This window comes from Cherax quadricarinatus, chromosome 30 (genome assembly GCF_038502225.1).
Source record: "Cherax quadricarinatus isolate ZL_2023a chromosome 30, ASM3850222v1, whole genome shotgun sequence".
Lineage (NCBI taxonomy): Eukaryota > Metazoa > Arthropoda > Malacostraca > Decapoda > Parastacidae > Cherax > Cherax quadricarinatus.
The window spans coordinates 3,671,637-3,694,066 of record NC_091321.1 but is presented as its reverse complement, the minus strand read 5'-3'; the positions used below and the strand labels follow the sequence as shown (position 1 = coordinate 3,694,066).

Sequence of the window (22,430 nt, the reverse complement as noted above, 5' to 3'; positions counted from 1 at the left end):
AATGACCAAACCACCTCAACAACCCCTCCTCTGCCCTCTGACTAATACTTTTATTAACTCCACACCTTCTCCTAATTTCCACACTCCGAATTTTCTGCATAATATTTACACCACACATTGCCCTTAAACAGGACATCTCCACTGCCTCCAACCGTCTCCTCGCTGCTGCATTTACCACCCAAGCTTCACACCCATATAAGAGTGTTGGTACTACTATACTTTCATACATACCCTTCTTTGCCTCCATAGATAACGTTTTTTGACTCCACATATACCTCAACGCACCACTCACCTTTTTTCCCTCATCAATTCTATGATTAACCTCATCCTTCATAAATCCATCCGCCGACACGTCAACTCCCAAGTATCTGAAAACATTCACTTCTTCCATACTCCTCCTCCCCAATTTGATATTCAATTTTTCTTTATCCAAATCATTTGACACCCTCATCACCTTACTCTTTTCTATGTTCACTTTCAACTTTCTACCTTTACACACATTCCCAAACTCATCAGTAAACTTATTCCTCTATAATTTTTACAATCTCTTTTGTCCCCCTTCTCTTTATATAAAGGGACTATACATGCTCTTTGCCAATCCCTAGGTACCTTCCCCTCTTTCATACATTTGTTAAACAAAAATACCCACCACAAAAATATACCTGATAATATACACATGAAAGATAACTGAGAGTCTGGTCCCTAACCGTCTCATTATTTTAACACCTTACTGTAGAGAAAAATACAAAAGAAAGTGTGGAACAAGCCCAGTGAAGAGTAGGGCCAGGGATACAATTAGAGAACATTATGTCAACATCCATTCCACAAGACTTTTCAACATATTACCAGTAGATATCAGTGATGGAGTGAATGATGGTGAAAGTTTTTCTTTTTCGGGCCACCCTGCCTTGGTGGGAATCGGCCAGTGTGACAATAATAAAAAAAAATCAGAAATATTGCCAGAACGATGATAAAAGTTCTCAAGAAGTTTAATGGCTTCCTTGTACTAGTGTGTATGTTGTATAGGATACACACATCATATTCTGAGATTCATACTACAATTTATTAAGAGCCTGATACTAGAAAGTGAACTTTGTGTGATTCAACAATTCTGTATACATATTACAGTGAGTATCAGCATTTTTGATGGAAAAAAAAAGGAAACAGTGCCAAGAGTCAGATGGAAAACTTTTTAAAGGAAGTGTTGTATCATTAATGAAATATTAACAAAATTGCTTGGTAGTTTACAGTGATAGTTGTATGTAAAACTGTAAAATGATGAAAGTATAAAATAGAGTACAATGGTACTCAGCAGAGTTACACTTTAGAACTTTAAAATAAAAGGAATATGCATTAACAGTTTAATGTTCACTTTTAATTTCGTTCTTTTATATTTTTTTTTATTATCACACTGGCCGATTCCCACCAAGGCAGGGTGGCCCGAAAAAGAAAAACTTTCACCATCATTCACTCCATCACTGTCTTGCCAGAAGGGTGCTTTACACTACAGTTTTTAAACTGCAACATTAACACCCCTCCTTCAGAGTGCAGGCACTGTACTTCCCATCTCCAGGACTCAAGTCCGGCCTGCCGGTTTCCCTGAACCCCTTCATAAATGTTACTTTGCTCACACTCCAACAGCATGTCAAGTATTAAAAAACCATTTGTCTCCATTCACTCCTATCAAACACGCTCACGCATGCCTGCTGGAAGTCCAAGCCCCTCGCACACAAAACCTCCTTTACCCCCTCCCTCCAACCTTTCCTAGGCCGACCCCTACCCTGCCTTCCTTCCACTACAGACTGATACACTCTTGAAGTTATTCTGTTTCGCTCCATTCTCTCCACATGTCCGAACCACCTCAACAACCCTTCCTCAGCCCTCTGGACAACAGTTTTGGTAATCCCGCACCTCCTCCTAACTTCCAAACTACGAATTCTCTGCATTATATTCACACCACACATTGTTCTCAGACATGACATCTCCACTGCCTCCAGCCTTCTCCTCGCTGCAACATTCATCACCCATGCTTCACACCCATATAAGAGCGTTGGTAAAACTATACTCTCATACATTCCCCTCTTTGCCTCCAAGGACAAAGTTCTTTGTCTCCACAGACTCCTAAGTGCACCACTCACCCTTTTCCCCTCATCAATTCTATGATTCACCTCATCTTTCATAGACCCATCCGCTGACACGTCCACTCCCAAATATCTGAATACATTCACCTCCTCCATACTCTCTCCCTCCAATCTGATATCCAATCTTTCATCACCTAATCTTTTTGTTCTTTTATATACCCTCCCAAATTCATACACCAACCTTTGCAGCTCTTCTTCAGAATCTCCCAAAAGCATCATGTCATCATTAAAAAGCAACTGTGACAACTCCAATTTGTATTAGTCTTTATCTTCCAATCTCACACCTCTACCCAATACCCCTGCCATCACTTCTCTTACAACTCCAGCTATAAATATTATCATTATTGTTATGTAAAAATGGCAAACTACAAAACAAAAAGCATTTAGGTACTTACCTTTAACATAGCTGATGATTGAAGGATTGGATGCAGTACAGACAGTGAATGGGCTCGTGCTTTCTCTTAGTACTTGATTAGAAAGTGAAGAAATATCAAACATTTCATCATCAGAATCAATTGGGACACATTCATCAGCTCTCTCTTCATTTGAGAGATCAAGTTTTGGAGCACTACACGCTGCAAGTTAAAATAAATAAATATAATATATATCTTTTCTTTCTTTCAACAACCCGGCCATATCCCACCGAGGCAGGTTGGCCCAAAAAGAAAAACGAAAGTTTCTTATTAAATTTAGTAATTTATACAGGAGAAGGGGTTACTAGCCCCTTGTTCCTGGCATTTTAGTTGCCTCTTACAACATGCATGGCTTACAGAGGAAGAATTCTGTTCCACTTCCCCATGGAGATAACCGGAAATCTTGCATGTTTATGAGACAAAAAAAGCATCAGCAATCCTACCATCATGTAAAACAATTACAGGTTATAATATTAATATTAATATAGTAGGTAGGTGGACAGCAACCACCCAGGGAGGTACTACCATCCTGCCAAGTAAGTGTAAAACGAAAGCCTGAAATTGTTTTACATGATGGAAGGATTGCTGGTGCCTTCTGTTTGTCTCATAAATATACAAGATTACAGGTACATCTTGCTACTACTACACTTAGGTCACACTACACATACATGTACACGTTTATTTATGCACACTCATCTGAGTTTTCTTTGATTTTATCTTAATAGTTCTTGTTCTTATTACTTTTCCTTTTATATCCATGGGGAAGCGGAATAAGAATCTTTTCTCCGTAATCCATGCGTTTTGTAAAAGTCAACTAAAATGCTGGGGACAATGGGCTAGTAACCCCTTTTCCTGTAATAATTACTAAAAAGAATAAGAAGAAGAAAACTGTCAAAGTGAGATGTCTGAATGTGCATGGATGTTGTGAGAATGATAAGAAAGAGATGATTGTGGATGTTATGAATGAGAAGAAGCTGGATGTCCTGGCTTTAAGTGAAACAAAGCTGAAGGGGGTGGGAGAGTTTCAGTGGAGAGGAATAAATGGGATTAGGTCAGGGGGTTTCAAATAGAGCTAGAGCTAAAGAAGGAGTTGGAATAATGTTGAAGGATAAGTTATGGCAGGAAGAGAGGGACTATAAATGTATTAATTCAAGGATTATGTAGAGTAAAATAAAGGTTGGATGTGAAAAATGGGTTATAGTAAGCGCATATGCACCTGGAGAAGAGAGAAGTGTAGAGGAGAGAGAGAGAGATTTTGGAAAATGTTGAGTGAATGCATGGGGAGTTTTGAACCAAGTGTGAGAGTACTTGTGGTTGGGGATTTCAATGCTATAGTGGGTAAAAATATTGTGGAGGGAGTAGTAGGTAAATTTGGGGTGCCAGAGGTAAATAAAAATGGGGAGCCTTTAATCGAGCTATGTGTAGAAAGCGGTTTGGTAATAAGTAATACATATTTTATGAAAAAAAGGATAAATAAACATACAAGGTATGATAATAGCACATAATGAAAGTAGTTTGTTAGATTATGTATTGGTGGATAAAATGTTGATGGGTAGGCTCCAGGATGTACATGTTTATAGAGGGCAACTGATATATCGGATCATTATTTAGTTGTAGCTACAGTTAGAGTAAGAGGTAGATGGGACAAGAGGAAAATGCCAACAACAAGTAAGAGGGAGGTGAAACTGTATAAACTAAGGGAGGAGGAAGTTCGGGTGAGATATAAGCAACTATTGGCAGAAAGGTGGGCTGGTGCAAGTATGAGTAGTGAAGGGGGAGAGGGGGGTTGAAGAGGGTTGGAATAGTTTTAAAAATGCAGTATTAGAATGTGGGGCAGAAGTTTCTGGTTATAGGAGGGTGGGTGCAGGAGGAAAGAGGAGCGACTGGTGGAATGATGAAGTAAATGGTGTGATAAAAGAGAAAAAAGTAGCTTATAAGAGGTTTTTACAAAGCAGAAGTGTTATAAGAAGAGTAGAGTATATGGAGAGTAAAAGAAAGGTGAAGACAGTGGTGAGAGAGTGCAAAAGGAGAGCAGATGATAGAGTGGGAGAGGCATTGTCAAGAAATTTTAATGAAAATAAAAAAAAATTTTGGAGTTTAACAAGTTAAGAAAGCCTAGGGAACGAATGGATTTGTCAGTTAAAAACAGAGTAGGGGAGTTAGTAGATGGGGAGATGGAGGTATTGGGTAGATGGGGCGAATATTTTGAGGAACTTTTAAATATCGATGAAGAAAGGGAGGCGGTAATTTCATGCAATGGCCAGGGAGGTATACCATCTTTTAGGAGTGAAGAAGAGCAGGAGGTGACTGTGGGGGAGGTGCGTGAGGCATTACGGAGAATGAAAGGAGGTAAAGCAGCTGGAACTGATGGGATCATGACAGAAATGTTAAAAGCAGGGGGAGGGGTATAGTGTTGGAGTGGTTGGTATTTTTGTTTAATAAATGTATGAAAGAGAGGAAGCTACCTAGGGATTGGCAGAGAGCATGTATAATGCCCTTATATAAAGAGAAGGGGGACAAAAGAGATTGTAAAAATTATAGAGGAATAGGTTTACTGAGTCCTAGGTAGTAGGTTGGTAGACAGCAACCGCCCAGGGAGGTACTACCGTCCTGCCAAGGGAGTGTAAAACGAAAGCCTGTAATTGTTTTACATAATGGTAGGATTGCTGGTGTCCTTTTTTCTGTCTCATAAACATGCAAGATTTCAGGTACATCTTGCTACTTCTACTTACACTTAGGTCACACTACACATACATGTACAAGCATATATATACACATACCCCTCTGGGTTTTCTGCTATTTTCTTTCTAATTCTTGTTCTTGTTTATTTCCTCTTATCTCCATGGGGAAGTGGAACAGAATTCTTCCTCCGTAAGCCATGTGTGTTGTAAGAGGCGACTAAAATGCCAGAAACAAGGGGCTAGTAACCCCTTCTCCTGTTTATATTACTAAATGTAAAAGGAGAAACTTTTGTTTTTCCTTTTGGGCCACCCTGCCTCGGTGGGATACAGCCAGTGTGTTGAAAGAAAGAAAGAAAGAAGTTTACTGAGTATACCAGGAAAAGTGTATGGTAGGGTTATCATCGAAAGAATTAGAGGCAAGACAAAATGTAGGTTTGCGGATGAGCAAAGAGGTTTTAGAATGGGTAGGGGATGTGTAGATCAAGTGACATTGAAGCATATATGTGAACAGTATTTAAATAAAGGTAGGGAAGCATTCATTGCATTTATGGATTTAGAAAAGGCGTATGATAGAGTGGATAGGGGAGCAATGTGGCAGATGTTACAAGTATATGGAATAGGTAGTAAATTACTATATGCTGTAAAGAGTTTTTATGAGGATAATGAGGCTCCGGTTAGGGTGTGTAGAAGAGAGGGAGACTACTTCCCAGTAAAGGTGGGTCTTAGACAGGGATTTGTAATGTCACCATGGATATTTAATATATTTATAGATGAGGTTGTAAAAGAAGTATATGCAAGGGTGTTGGGGAAAGGGGTGGGATTAAATTATGGGGAATCAAATACAAAATGGGAATTGACACAGTTACTTTTTGCTGATGATACTGTGCTTATAGGAGATTCTAAAGAAAAGTTGCAAAGGCTAGTGGATGAGTTTGGGAGAGTATGTAAAGGTAGGAATTTGCAAGTGAACATAGAATAGAGTAAGGTGATGAGGGTATCAAATAATTTAGATAAAGAAAAATTGGATATCAAATTGGAGAGGAGGAGTATGGAAGAAGTGAATGTTTTCAGATATTTGGGAGTTGACGTGTCAGTAGATGGATACATGAAGGATGAGGTTAACCACAGAATTTATGAAAGAAAAAAGGTGAGTTGTGCATTGAGGTATATGTGGAGACAAAAAAACATTATCTATGGATACAAAGAAGGGAATGTATAAAAGTATAGTGGTACCAACACTCTTATATGGGTGTGAAGCTTGGGTTGTAAATGCTTGTCCTGTCTATGGGCAATGTGTGGTGTAAATATTATGCAGAGAATTCAGTGTGGAAATTAGGAGAAGGTGTGGAGTTAATAAAATTATTAGTCTGAGGGGTGAAGAGGGGTTGTTGAAGTGGTTTGGTCATTTAGAGAGAATGGATCAAAGTAGAATGACATGGAAAGCGTATAAATCTGTAGGGAAAGGAAGGCGGGGTAGGGGTCGTCCTCGAAAAAGTTGGAGGGAGGGGGTAAAGGAGGTTTTGTGGGAGAGGGGCTTGGACTTCCAGCAAGCATGCTTGAGCATTAGATAGGAGTGAATGGAGACGAATGGTATTTGGGACATGATGAGCTGATGGAGTGTGAGCAGGGTAATATTTAGCTAAGGGATTCAGGGAAACCAGTTATTTTTATATAGCCGGACTTGAGTACTCGAAATGGGACGTACAATGCCTGCACTTTAAAGGAGGGGTTTGGGATATTAGCAGTTTGGAGGGATATGTTGTGTATCTTTATACATATGTGCTTCTAAACTGTTGTGTTCTGGGCACCTCTGCAAAAACAGTGATTATTTATGAGTGAGGTGAAAATGTTGAATGATGATGAAAGTATTTTCTTTTTGGGGATTTTCTTTCTTTTTGGGTCACCCTGCCTCAGTGGGAGACGGCCAACTTGTTAAAAAAAAATACATAAAGAGTGACTTAATTAGAGAGATTTAGGTAAATAACGGGCAATGACATTTTACCTTTTCCAATACTAGTATTACTAGATTCAAGAATCCCACTGTCATCATCTCTGGGAGTGCTAGAAGAGAAGTTAGATCCTGACAATTCCTGAGCAGAAGTAGCTTGGTGTGTGGGAGATTCCTGGACAAGAATGACCCGGTGAGATCTGGTAGGGCCAGGCACAGGTGAATCCTCTCTCTCAGTGGCAGGAGACACAGAGGCTTTCACTGGGGAACTAACTGCTGTTGCTGCTGCTGTTACTGTTTCCAATGTTGCTACTGTTTCTACTGTTGTTGCTGCTGCTGCTTCTGCTGCTGGTATACAGTCAGGAGACTCCTGGAAAATGTACATACTGTATTAACAATGATAATGAAGGAGGTATACCCAGTCTCCCACTCCATTAAGTCTCACAGTATACTGAATTATAAGAAATATTTAATAATTTCAAAAGTGAAACCTCCCTACCCGAAATCATTTTTATTTACAGGTGGGCCCCACTTATGGAGCATGTTAGGTTCCATGCTACTGCTGTAACGTGAAAATCACTGTAAAGTGAAACACAGCCTTTTTTTACTTTCAAATGTATATAAAAGCCTGATCTGATGATATAGTGAAGATCAACGAGCAATCCCACAGTCTGGCTGCCAGTCCTGTTAGGAGTGACATCTAAACTGTCATACCTGTGTGCCTCTGCAAAGACAGTGATATAGTGTGAATGATGGTGAAAGTATTGAATGATAGTGAAAGTGTTTCTTTCTTTTCTGGGTCACTCTGCCTCAGTGGGAGGCAGCCATCGTGTTAAAAAATAAAATAAAAAATAAAAGTCTGATAACATGTTTACACTATCATATATTAAGTGAGCAACAGAGCTATTCCTAAAAAATGCATATACAGTACACACATTACTTACCATAAAATATTTTTGTCATGAGCTATTAGTGAGTGGTGAATATATAAAGAATGGGTATAAATGAAAACTGCTGCACTAGCGAAATGCTGTAAAGTGAAGTGCTATAAAATGGGGCCTGCCTGTATTTAAAAGAAAAAAATGCAAACAGAAAAACTAACAAAACTCTCAAGCAATACAGTAGGGCCCTGACTTGCAATGTTCCCCATTTACAACAATGGCCCTCTGGAGCCAATTTATTACATATGAACAAGTGACTCGCTCTTTTAACAATGGGGTTACTTATGAAGACAGTGTTATACATATTATTTTTTCTTGGTTAGATTTTTACCAAATGCATTTATACTTTGTATATGCTCCTTTTATGCACATACAGAGCACTCAGATTAGTTCTGAATAGATTGACCAGGAACCAGGGATTGAATATTTATGACTGTAAGGATGTTTGCTTAGGCTGTGGTATCGTCAGTAGCTGCTCATTTATACTGGACATGCTCAGTGAGCGAGGCACAGGACAACAATACACCTTTCCTCACACACTTGCCACTAACTTCCCACTGACTCAAGGAATTTTATTTGACCCTCTACTCCTTCTCATCTACATCAATGACCTTCCTAGTGCATTACAGGAACTTAAATTGATTCTGTTTGCAGATAACACAATTTTTGTCATCTCCCATCCAGATCCAGTTTTCCTCAACAATACGTGGACGTGTCAGCGGATAGGTCTATGAAAGATGAGGTGAATCATAGAATTGATGAGGGGAAAAGGGTGAGTGGTGCACTTAGGAGTCTGTGGAGACAAAGAACTTTGTCCTTGGAGGCAAAGAGGGGAATGTATGAGAGTATAGTTTTACCAACGCTCTTATATAGGTGTGAAGCATGGGTGATGAATGTTGCAGCGAGGAGAAGGCTGGAGGCAGTGGAGATGTCATGTCTGAGGGCAATGTGTGGTGTGAATATAATGCAGAGAATTCGTAGTTTGGAAGTTAGGAGGAGGTGCGGGATTACCAAAACTGTTGTCCAGAGGGCTGAGGAAGGGTTGTTGAGGTGGTTCGGACATGTAGAGAGAATGGAGCGATACAGAGTGACTTCAAGAGTGTATCAGTCTGTAGTGGAAGGAAGGCGGGGTAGGGGTCGGCCTAGGAAAGGTTGGAGGGAGGGGGTAAAGGAGGTTTTGTGTGCGAGGGGCTTGGACTTCCAGCAGGCATGCGTGAGCATGTTTGATAGGAGTGAATGGAGACAAATGGTTATTAATACTTGACGTGCTGTTGGAGTGTGAGCAAAGTAACATTTATGAAGGGGTTCAGGGAAACCGGCAGGCCGGACTTGAGTCCTGGAGATGGGAAGTACAGTGCCTGCACTCTGAAGGAGGGGTGTTAATGTTGTAGTTTAAAAACTGTAGTGTAAAGCACCCTTCTGGCAAGACAGTGATGGAGTGAATGATGGTGAAAGTTTTTCTTTTTCGGGCCACCCTGCCTTGGTGGGAATCGGCCAGTGTGATAATAAAAAAAAAAATAAATAAATACTGTTAATGCAGAACTCATAAAGATATCAACATGGATGATGACCAATAGACTCACTATTAAAACTGACACAACTTTTTACATAATGTCTGGGAATAGAGTTAATAATATACAATTGAATATAATGGTAAATAATTATTTTTTTTTTTTTATTATCACACTGGCCGATTCCCACCAAGGCAGGGTGGCCCGAAAAAGAAAAACTTTCACCATCATTCACTCCATCACTGTCTTGCCAGAAGGGTGCTTTACACTACAGTTTTTAAACTGCAACATTAACACCCCTCCTTCAGAGTGCAGGCACTGTACTTCCCATCTCCAGGACTCAAGTCCGGCCTGCCGGTTTCCCTGAATCCCTTCATAAATGTTACTTTGCTCACACTCCAACAGCACGTCAAGTATTAAAAACCATTTGTCTCCATTCACTCCTATCAAACACGCTCACGCATGCCTGCTGGAAGTCCAAGCCCCTCGCACCCAAAACCTCCTTTACCCCCTCCCTCCAACCCTTGATACACTCTTGAAGTCATTCTGTTTCACTCCATTCTCTCTACATGTCCGAACCACCTCAACAACCCTTCCTCAGCCCTCTGGACAACAGTTTTGGTAATCCCGCACCTCCTCCTAACTTCCAAACTACGAATTCTCTGCATTATATTCACACCACACATTGCCCTCAGACATGACATCTCCACTGCCTCCAGCCTTCTCCTCGCTGCAACATTCATCACCCACGCTTCACACCCATATAAGAGCGTTGGTAAAACTATACTCTCATACATTCCCCTCTTTGCCTCCAAGGACAAAGTTCTTTGTCTCCACAGACTCCTAAGTGCACCACTCACTCTTTTTCCCTCATCAATTCTATGATTCACCTCATCTTTCATAGACCCATCCGCTGACACGTCCACTCCCAAATATCTGAATACGTTCACCTCCTCCATACTCTCTCCCTCCAATCTGATATTCAATCTTTCATCACCTAATCTTTTTGTTATCCTCATAACCTTACTCTTTCCTGTATTCACCTTTAATTTTCTTCTTTTGCACACCCTACCAAATTCATCCACCAATCTCTGCAACTTCTCTTCAGAATCTCCCAAGAGCACAGTGTCATCAGCAAAGAGCAGCTGTGACAACTCCCACTTTGTGTGTGATTCTTTATCTTTTAACTCCACGCCTCTTGCCAAGACCCTCGCATTTACTTCTCTTACAACCCCATCTATAAATATATTAAACAACCACAGTGACATCACACATCCTTGTCTAAGGCCTACTTTTACTGGGAAAAAATTTCCCTCTTTCCTACTTACTCTAACTTGAGCCTCACTATCCTCGTAAAAACTCTTCACTGCTTTCAGTAACCTACCTCCTACACCATACACTTGCAACATCTGCCACATTGCCCCCCTATCCACCCTGTCATACGCCTTTTCCAAATCCATAAATGCCACAAAGACCTCTTTAGCCTTATCTAAATACTGTTCACTTATATGTTTCACTGTAAACACCTGGTCCACACACCCCCTACCTTTCCTAAAGCCTCCTTGTTCATCTGCTATCCTATTCTTCGTCTTACTCTTAATTCTTTCAATTATAACTCTACCATACACTTTACCAGGTACACTCAACAGACTTATCCCCCTATAATTTTTGCACTCTCTTTTATCCCCTTTGCCTTTATACAAAGGAACTATGCATGCTCTCTGCCAATCCCTAGGTACCTTACCCTCTTCCATACATTTATTAAATAATTGCACCAACCACTCCAAAACTATATCCCCACCTGCTTTTAACATTTCTATCTTTATCCCATCAATCCCGGCTGCCTTACCCCCTTTCATTTTACCTACTGCCTCACGAACTTCCCCCACACTCACAACTGGCTCTTCCTCACTCCTACAAGATGTTATTCCTCCTTGCCCTATACACGAAATCACAGCTTCCCTATCTTCATCAACATTTAACAATTCCTCAAAATATTCCCTCCATCTTCCCAATACCTCTAACTCTCCATTTAATAACTCTCCTCTCCTATTTTTAACTGACAAATCCATTTGTTCTCTAGGCTTTCTTAACTTGTTAATCTCACTCCAAAACTTTTTCTTATTTTCAACAAAATTTGTTGGTAAATAATACACTCATTATAAAACAAGATGAGAAAAAATTCTTAGGCCATCAATTTCAAATTCAAAACTCACATCCAGTATATAACCAAGATCTCCAAAACAGTGTGGATCATTTCTAAGAAATGTTATGATGTGCATCAAGCATCATTACTTACTCTATACTACTCTCTAATTTATCCTTAACTTACTTACTGTATTTGTATCTGGAGATGTACAATGGCAAACTACCTAAAGCCAATAGTAGCACAACAACAACAAACAAAGTTGCTATTTGAATGATCACTCAAGCAGGGGCTAAGCAATATACTCCTTCATTCTTCAAAAATTAAATTTTGTCTCCCCAGGATGTGACCAACACGACTGATTAACACCCTGGTACTTACTGCTAGGTGAACAGGGACAGCAGGTGTAAGGAAACATGCCCAATATTTCCACCCAAGCCAGGGATTGAACCATGGACACTCAGGTCCTGCACTCTGAAGGAGGGGTGGGGATACTGCAGTGTGGAGGGGCATCTGAACTGTGGTACTGGTGTGCCTCTGGCAAGACAGTGATGGAGTGAGTGATGGTGAAAGTATTTCTTCTTTTATGGGTTACCCTACCTCAGTGGCAGATGGCCGGTGTGTTAAAAAATTATTGTTGTTGTTATTACATTTATGGGGGAGTGCTAAACCCAGAGGGGTCATACAGCACCTGGGAGATTTGGAGGCATTCAGATTCAATCCAAGGAAGAAAAACACAGGTCCAATTCCTTAGATCAAGAGCACATCACTGGCATCAAAAGAACTCCCTTGAGGGGACACCTTGGCTGAACCGAAGCCAAGAGTTGGCAGGGAAATAAAATGCTTCCATGCCCTCTCTAAAGACTGCTGCTATACTAATAAAATGATAATATAACATAACACTATCCAGATGTTCTCTCAGTCATTTATGATCTGCAGATAAAAAAATTTGACACCTAAACTGAATTATCCTCATCATACATACTTCTTGGTAATCTTTCTTTCTCTCAACACATCAGCCGTATCCCACCAAGAAAGAAAGAAAGAATGTGCCATGCAGTATGTATGTCATTTCAGTTACTGCAATAATAGCTATGCTTCCTGTGCACATAATTAATCTTAGTTTACTTGCCTTATTCATAGTCCTGTGGCTATGTGTATAATAAATGCCAAGAAAGTTTTGCTTTTGTATATTTTCTCCATATCCTTTATTTTGGGGGATTTTATTATTGTCCTTCATACACACAACTTTTACTAGGTTCAGAAATTTTGCTATTATAGCATCTACAGCTCCCAGTGACCTCTCTTCATTCTTAGAGCCATATCTACAGCCTTCCTGAGGCTTAATCTACAATACATATTTGCTATACTGAATCTGTCCCCCCACTGTACACTGACATTCACTTATCCAAGAGAAGAAATGCCAGCTGCTCTAAGCTACATCAATCACCAGCTAAGAGCTATATCAGCTTGGGGAAATACAAACTCAAATGACGATCGTCTCTAGGCACCATGATGGTAATGCTGGTGCAGTAGTAAGGATGAATGGGAGGGTGTTGGCACCTGGAGAAGTTGATATCCTTGGGGTGAAATTTGACTCCAAACTAACCATGAAGAACCATGTTGTAAATCTAGCAAACAAGGCAGCCAGGAAGCTTACAGCACTTCGCCGTATCTCGTATCTGCTTGACAGTAGGGGTTGCAAGATTCTGTACGAGGCACAAGTACGCTCACACCTTGAGTATGCCCCACTTTCTTGGTTTGCCTGCCCCCCCTCTCATCTGCGACTGCTTGACAGAGTGGAGAACAGAGCAAGAAGTCTCATCTCTCGCCTGGACCCATAGGATAGGATAGGATAGGATTTCGTTTGTATTTTTAACCCCGGAGGGTTAGCCACCCAGGATAACCCAAGAAAGTCAGTGCGTCATCGAGGACTGTCTAACTTATTTCCATTGGGGTCCTTAATCTTGTCCCCCAGGATGCGACCCACACCAGTCGACTAACACCCAGGTACCTATTTGCTGCTAGGTGAACAGGACAACAGGTGTAAAGAAACGTGTCGAAATGTTTCCACCCACCGGGAATCGAACCCGGGCCCTCCGTGTGTGAAGCGGGAGCTTTAGCCACCAGGCCACCTGGATAGATCTGTCATTTCAGCAGTGCCTTCAACACAGGAGGGATGTGGGTGGCCTTACTGTTATGTACAAGGCCAATATTGTCAAAGTACCACACTTGGATCCACTTCGAGGACAGTGTGAAACAAGCTTTTATGCCACAAGACAGGCAGAAAGCAACTTCACTCTGGCTTACCCTTCTCCAGAACATCACTCCATCTGAGATCATATATACCCAGGATGACTTGAGTATGGAACACATTTGTACAGCATAATGATGTCAACGAGATAAAGTCAGTTGATCAAATGAAAATGCTGGCCCACGGATGGCTCCAACTTCATCCTGTTCCCTACTTGTATGTCTCATAACAATAAAAATGCTTTCAAATGAGCTGATGTAGGTAATAGCTCTTAGCTTGCCAATAAAGTTAGGAATCCTTAACCATAAATAGCTTGCCAATAAAGCTAGGGATCCTTAACCTTGTCAAACCCTGTGTAAAAAAAAAAAAAAAAAAAAAATCTGTTTGTCTCTCTTCCTCTCGCAATCGTCAAATCATTTAATTTTCTCAAATCACTGCCACATATTAGTTTAAACTCGCAGACAGGTCATTGTTGGCTATCTTCACTGAACTGGGGAAAGCTTTTACTCCTGTACATAACACCTGTATCAAAAAAGGTATCCCAGTTTTCAATTAATTTCATCTTTGACTCTTAGCAGTACTTACTGGCACTTAACTCCAATAGCCTGGATAGCCATTAGTTTCTGACATTCATCCTAGGTAAGATAACATATCACAGGTGTGCCAGCCTTTTTCTTTAATAATATCTATAGTCTTTTAGAACTTCTGCAGCAACTCCTCACACTCAGGCAAAAGATGGGTTCACATATACTTCCAGTCAGGATATAATTTATTGTTATTATTATTACACTGCCAAATCTAAAGAAACACTATGAATAAACCCAAAGCTCAATACTGTAGCCAAAAGTAAATGATCTGACCTGTGGTGAAGGGGAGGAGGAGGTCGAATCCTGAAGTTCTGAGCGAGAGGTAAAACCCAGCTCTTTGAGCTCTTGTTCTTCTATAGAATTACTCACATGATCTCTCTCTGCTTTATGAACTTCCACCTTTCTGGACTGAGGTAAAATACCCTAAAATGATGGAATTCTTATTGTAGAATAAAATTGGCAATGAATTTTCTTATTTTACCTGTAACTTAATACTGAAGAATCCAAGATATAAATATAGTACTACATATAAATTACTTGAGAACAATATGTAATGGTTTGGAAAACATTAGAGCCAAAATTTACCCAAAATTCTGTAGTGAGTGAAGAAAGAATAAATAATACTTTATAAGAATTAATAGTGTATAGTGCATTCCTCACTTATAACCCTAATTTTTTCTTAAAAATTATGAAACAGACAGGTTCTGGATGAAGACACACTGGCCCATACTGGACAAACGTCAGAATCATCAGACTTAGTTAATACATTTGGAAGATTACTGGACTCTCTCTCTCGACACCATCACTAAAGACAAAATCCAGAATCTCCTGATATTCCCATTTTGTCTAATGACTCGAACATTTGCCCAGCCAATTATTATTTGGCCAGTTTCCAAAATCCATTAAAAGGGGGTCCATTAATTAAAAGTGTTAGTGTCCTCATTAAACATGAGAAGTCATGGTTCATTCCTCATTGGTGTGAGTTCAGTTTGATCACGCTCATCTCTGCCTCTCCATTTCCTAGGGCAGGTAGTTTCTTCATGGGATCTGGGACTTCCAGCCTTGAGATGAACATTTCATCACTAAAATACCCAAGTGCTGCAAGTTTATTAACATTTTGGCTCTGCAGCTTTAGACCACCAAGCAGTGAATCCATCTTTCAAATTCTGTAGGCTCAAAGTTTCACCAAATCCCCAGATTCTGTATTTTGCTTACTAACTAAATTTAATCAAAGCCAGGGGTTCCAGGTGATATTGTCTATAAAACTCAAAGAATGATATGCAACTGGAGATAAAGCAGGCATAACACTGAGCATAAAGCAGGAGTTGGACCATTACTGGAGCTCAGAGGCAAGAATCAGTGTGAATGACATAAAGACATTTTCCAAATGGATCATTTAAACTCTTAAACAGAAATGCATTATTGATCCTTGAAACCATGTTAATATTGCAAACATTTTGTTACTCTAATTTATATTTTAACAGTTATTGAACCTATTACACCCAATGTAAAAAAGCCAGAGCTCCTTCACATTTACATTTTAGTAAATTCAAATTAAAACAGATTTCTTCTATAGTGGCCAGCATGTGTAATTCTTTTATTTGCTTATAAGGTACTACTGTAGGGTAAAATTTTTAACAAAATCTGGTCTATCATGAAGAGCTTTAAGTCCCAGCGAACAAAGTAATATGCATGAACAAGATACAAATATACATGAGCATAAAAAGTATACTCCATGGGGAAGTAGAAAAAATTCTTCCTCTGTAAGCCATACATGTCGTATGAGGCAACTAAAATGCTGGGAGCAAGGGGCTAGTAACCCCTTCTCCAGTATAAATTACTAAATTTAAAAAAAATTAGTTTTTTCTTTTTGGGTCACCCTGCCTCATTGGGATATGGCCAGTATGTTGAAAAAGAAAAATGTATAATAACAACGATGGCTGAAATAACTTACATTAGGAATTCCACTTATCCCTGGGTGCTGAATAATGTCATCAGTAGCAACATCTGAGGCATCACTATCATGTTCTTCTACTGCTTGAACTCTTTCTCTTGATCTGGCCTCATTTCTCAAAGCCTCATGTCTTTCCCTTTCTGCTCTGAGTCTTCTTATCCTTTCTTTTCTTTCTTCCATCTCTTTTTTTAGTTGCTCACGTTCCTCCTCGAGATCACTTTCTACCCGCTTGTTAATTTCTTTATAATGAACCACTATGGTATCTATCAACCACCTGGCCAAAGAAATACAATTATATATTAATTACATGTGTATCTGTCACTCCTTTACAAATAGGATGAAGTATACACAAGAACTAAAATATGCTACAGTTATAAATTACCAAAGACCTACTAAAGGTGGCTGTACTGTGTAACATACATATTTATTGATAAAGTGGGTGAGGCACTGTCAATAAATTTTGCTGAGACTAAAAAAAATTTTAGAGTGAGATAAATAGGTTAAGAAAGCCTAGGGAACAAATGAATTTGACAATTAAAAATAGAATAGGGGAATTAGCAGATCGGGAGTTCAAGGTATTGGAAAGATGGCGGGAAAATTTTGAGGAACTGTTAAATATTGATGAAAAGAGGAAGACAGTAATTTTATGCACTGGCCAGGGAGGTATAACATGTTTTAGGAGTGAAGAACAGCCGGATGTGAGTGTGGGGAAGGTGCATGAGGCATTGAGTAGAATGAAAGGGGCTAAAGCAGCTGGAACTAATGGAATCATGATAGAAATGTTAAAAGCAGGGGAGGATATAGTTTTGGAGTGGTTGGTATTTTTGTTCAATAAATGTATGAAAGAGGGGGACAGTACCTAAGGACTGACAGAGAGCATGTATATTTCCTTTATATAAAGGAAAGGGAGACAAAAGAGATTGTAAAAATTATAGGGAAATAAGTTTACTGAGTATACCAGGTAAAGTGTATGGCAGGGTTATTATTGAAAGAATTAGAGGATAAGACAGAGAGCAGGATTGCAGATAAACAAGGAGGCTTTAGAATGGGTAGGGGATGCACAGACCAAGTACAATGGAACCTCTACTTATGAATTTAATCCATTCCATGACTTTCCTCGCATCTGGATTTGCTCATTTGCCGAGTCAATTTTCTTCATTTAAATTACATGTAATTGAAATGGAATTAATTCGTTCCAGTGGAATTCCAGGCACGAGAAAATATTTCAATAATTTCCCTAATATCAACTCTACGTCTTATTTATCTATCACAATTCATGTAATATGACATAATAAACAATATTAATAACATAGAAACATGATATATACACTAGAATGAATAAAATACATGTCATTATGTATGTGGCTAGTGGTGGTGACAGCAGCCATTCCTGCTCCTGACTACATGTGTAGAGAACCTAGGATAACCCAAAAACGTCAGATAGAGTGACTTATAATTGCTACATTCTTAATGCTACACTTAACTGCTACACTCTCAATGCTACACTTTGCCACTGCTGCTTTGTGTTGTCTGCCACTGCTACTTCATGATGTCTGCCACTGCTACCTCATGATGTCTGCCACTGCTGCTTCATGATGTCTGCCACTGCTGCTTCATGTTGTCTGCCACTGCTGCTTCATGTTGTCTGCCACTGCTACCTCATGTTGTTTGCCACTGCTGCTTCATGTTGTCTGCCACTGTTACCTCATGATGTCTGCCACTGCTCCTTCATGATGTCTGCCACTGCTGCTTCATGTTGTCTGCCACTGTTACCTCATGATGTCTGCTCCTACTTTTCCTAACATGTTGAAGAGCTTTCCAATATGTGAAGGTTGAGGGGCAGTGCCAATCGGACAGGTATTGGACAGTGATGTCATTTGTTTATTCTTGAACATCGCCAAAGACTCAAACAATTCTGCTACTTTGAGCTCAATTTCAAGGTACTTTTCATTGTGAAACCAATCAAAATCATATCTATTTCTGTAGTATATCTTCTATTCTATCAAATGAGACCAAAAAAACGAGAATACAACCATAAAAACCATATGAAAATATACCGCTAAGGGGAGGCTAATGGCTGAGAAGTTAACTCCATTATTTATGGTCCGATTTCTTTCATTTTTGGTGTACTCTAAGAAGCATCTTTCCATTATACACTGCCCAAATTTCAATAAGATAGTCCAACAAACAACTGTGATCCAGTTCTCTAGATAAAGAGCAAGAGCCCCTCACCAGCATCAAGGAACCTCCCTTGAGGCCCACTTGCATCTGGAAATTTCGCTCGCGTCTGGAAGCAAAAAAATCGACCGAGCAACTGCTCGTATCTGGAAAAACTCGCACGTGGATGCACTCGTAAGTAGAGGTTTCACTGTATTTACATTGAAGCATATGAGTGAACAGTATTTAGATAAAGGCAGGAAAGTTTTCATTGCATATATGGATTTAGAAAAGGCATATGATAGGGTGGATAGGAGAGCAATGTGGCATGTTGCAAGTGTATAGAATAGGTAGTAAGTTACTAAATGCTGTAAAGAGTTTTTATGAGGATAGTGAGGCTCACACTCCAACAGCTTGTCAAGTCCCAAAAACCACTTATCTCCACTCACCCCTATCTAACATGCTCACATATACATGCTGTATGGCCAAACCCCTTGCACACAAAACCTTTTTTACCCCCTCCCTCCATCCTTTCCTAGGATGGCCCCTACCCCTCCTTCCTTCCACTACAGATTTGTACACCCTACAGGTCATCATATTTAAATCCATCCTCTCTATATGATAAAGCCACCTCAACAATCCCTCCTCAGCTCTCTGAATAATACTTTTAGTAACTCCACACCTCCTCCTAATTTGCACACTATGAGTTCTCTGTATAATATTTACACCACATATTGTCCTTAAACATGACATCTACACTGCCTCCAGCCTCCTCCTTGCTGCAACATTCACAACCCATGCTTCACATCCATATAAGAGTGTTGGTACCATTATACTCTCATACATTCCCTTCTTTGTCTCCATTGATAACATTCTTTGTCTCCACAGATACCTCAATGCACTACCCATCCTTTTTTTCTTTATCAATTCTATGATTTATCTCATCCTTCATAAACCCATCTGTCGACAAGTCTACTCCCAAATATCTGAACACACTCACTTCTTCCATACTCCCTCCCTCCAGTCTTATATCCAATTTTTCTCTAACTCATTTGATATCCTCATCACATTACTCTTCTAGGTAGTAGGTTGGTAGATAGCAACCACCCAGGGAGGTACTACCGTCCTGCCAAGTGAGTGTAAAACGAAAGCCTGTAATTGTTTTACATGATGGTAGGATTGCTGGTGTCCTTTTTTCTGTCTCATGAACATGCAAGATTTCAGGTACGTCTTGCTACTTCTACTTACACTTAGGTCACACTACACATACATGTACAAGCACATATATACACACCCCTCTGGGTTTTCTTCTATTTTCTTTCTAGTTCTTATTCTTGTTTATTTCCTCTTATCTCCATGGGGAAGTGGAACAGAATTCTTCCTCCGTAAGCCATGCGTGTTGTAAGAGGCAACTAGAATGCCGGGAGCAAGGGGCTAGTAACCTCTTCTCCTGTATATATTACTAAATGTAAAAGGAGAAACTTTCGTTTTTCCTTTTGGGCCACCCCGCCTCGGTGGGATACGGCCGGTGTGTTGAAAGAAAGAAAGAAAGATCACATTACTCTTCTAGGTAGTAGGTTGGTAGATAGCAACCACCCAGGGAGGTACTACCATCCTGCCAAGTGAGTGTAAAACAAAAGCCTGTAACTGTTTTACATGATGGTAGGGCTGCTGGTGTCTTTTCTCTGTCTCATAAATATGCAAGATTTCATGTACATCTTGCTACTTCTACTTACACTTAGGTCACACTACACATGCATGTACAAACATATATATACACACCCCTCTGGGTTTTCTTCTATTTTCTTACTAGTTCTTGTTCTTGTTTATTTCCTCTTATCTCCATGGAGAAGTGGAACAGAATTCTTCCTTTGTAAGCCATGCATGTCATAAGAGGTGACTAAAATGCAGAGAGCAAGGGGGCTAGTAACTCCTTCTCCTGTATACATTACTAAAGTTAAAAGAAAAACTTTTGCTTTTCTTTTTGGGCCACACTGTCTTGGTGGGATATGACTGGTTTGTTGAAAGATGATCACCTTACTCTTATCTATGTTCATTTTCAACTTTCTTCATTTACACACCCTCCCAAACTCATCCACTTACCTATGAAACAAAACTAGCATGGTCAGGCTACACATCATTCTCTTCCATTACAGAATTTAAAAAAAAAAAAGCTATTTACCAATGCTTTCTAACTTCATCTTTTTCTATATTACTATCAGACAAGCAAAGTTGTCTACAAAGATTGAATGCAGTCAACATTTCTTCCAGAATATCTTATACTGTACAATATTACATTGACAATGTTTATATGGCAATAATGAGCAAAAACTTACCGAAAGCCATCAGCTATAGGTTTGTCTGGTTTATGTTTGCGTGTAGTGATAGCTGAACAAGTTTCCACTCTCGTAGGGCACTTGTATTTGTTGACCACTTGCTCTACACTGAGAGATTCTACCAGGTCAATTTCATCCAAGGCACCATCAACATCTTGCTTGTTGGCAAGTCTGAAACGAAACAGTTTACCATAAAACTCAAGCCTCCTCATTCACCTCGACTACACATGGCTTATAGAATACATAAACTTTGTGGAAGTTTCAATACATATTATTGCTATACAACAGGAATTACAAAGATATGAATAATTAAAATCAGTTTACTGATGTGCTAAACTTTGTATGAGAAATGTTAGTACACTGCAGTCAGAGGTAGACTGGTTATACAGGAATCTGGGCAATGCCTGGTGGGCCATTGGGCTGGGTAAAAAAGTAAAAAAAAGCTGAAATTTTTTTACAAAAAAACTGAAGTCAAAGCCACTGCACAAAGACTGAAACGAAAATGGAATGCTTCTTAGCTGAGCAGTGACAGCACACCTCTGGCCCTCAGCAGTTAATGAACCGACCTGCTAGATGGCAGTTGGCCGGGATGGCTTTAAGACCCAGTCTCCTGATTACAGTGATTGTTCGATTATCAGAATTATCTGGTTGAGACTTGGCTGGAAACACTATCTCATTAGACAACTCTCAATGTTACATTTTTCCTAGTTTGATTAAATGCTACTGAGTATTGTATTTTCACACCATATATAAGTGCATTTTATCAAAAATAGGTTTCATTTATCAGCAATTCTTGGCACACACTGCTTTATCTATTAAAGTAATCCTTGATACACACAGCATTTGTCATGAGTTCTTGACACACAACATTCATGTCATCAGTTCTTGAAACACACAGCCTGTCATTAGTCCTTGATACACACAACTTCTATGTCATCAGTCTTTGACATAAATTAAACTCCATCCATTTAATAATTTAATTTTCTAAATCTAAAGAGAATAAGTGAGTACTTTTGTGATAAGAATTCCATTTCTGAATAATTAGATAACAGATTTTTATGTCATGCATTTAATACCAAAGCAAAAAGCACTGTGCTAGTATAAACAATCTTCCTTACACTGAGCTACACAGATACCTATAACCCTTTTTATGATCACAGTCTTAGCTTGCTGACACAGCTTAAGCAATAATAGCATTATGATAATTTTTTTTTTTTTGGTTACCTTATAGGAACTTAAAACACTTTATTCATATGTAATGATAATTTATCTTTTCTCGTCATGCCACCATTCAGAAGCTATTTCTTATCTTTATTATTTTTGTTATTTGTTATAACACTGAGGCAGGGTGACCCAAAAAG

The 22,430-nt window shown here is 39.5% G+C and overlaps 1 protein-coding gene across 1 annotated transcript in view; it reads right to left on the bottom strand.

Annotated features, from left to right (window-relative positions):
• The window catches only part of LOC128692606 (ADP-ribosylation factor-like protein 13B), a 42,907-nt gene that overhangs the window by 7,805 nt on the left and 12,672 nt on the right, over nucleotides 1-22,430 (bottom strand). The window contains exons 4-8 of the mRNA XM_053781803.2: nucleotides 21,070-21,240; nucleotides 16,577-16,850; nucleotides 14,896-15,045; nucleotides 7,238-7,553; nucleotides 2,537-2,716 (exon numbers count right to left, since the gene is read on the bottom strand). Of these exons, the coding sequence (XP_053637778.2) occupies nucleotides 2,537-2,716; nucleotides 7,238-7,553; nucleotides 14,896-15,045; nucleotides 16,577-16,850; nucleotides 21,070-21,240 (1,091 nt within the window). The remainder of the gene's footprint in view (nucleotides 1-2,536; nucleotides 2,717-7,237; nucleotides 7,554-14,895; nucleotides 15,046-16,576; nucleotides 16,851-21,069; nucleotides 21,241-22,430) is intronic.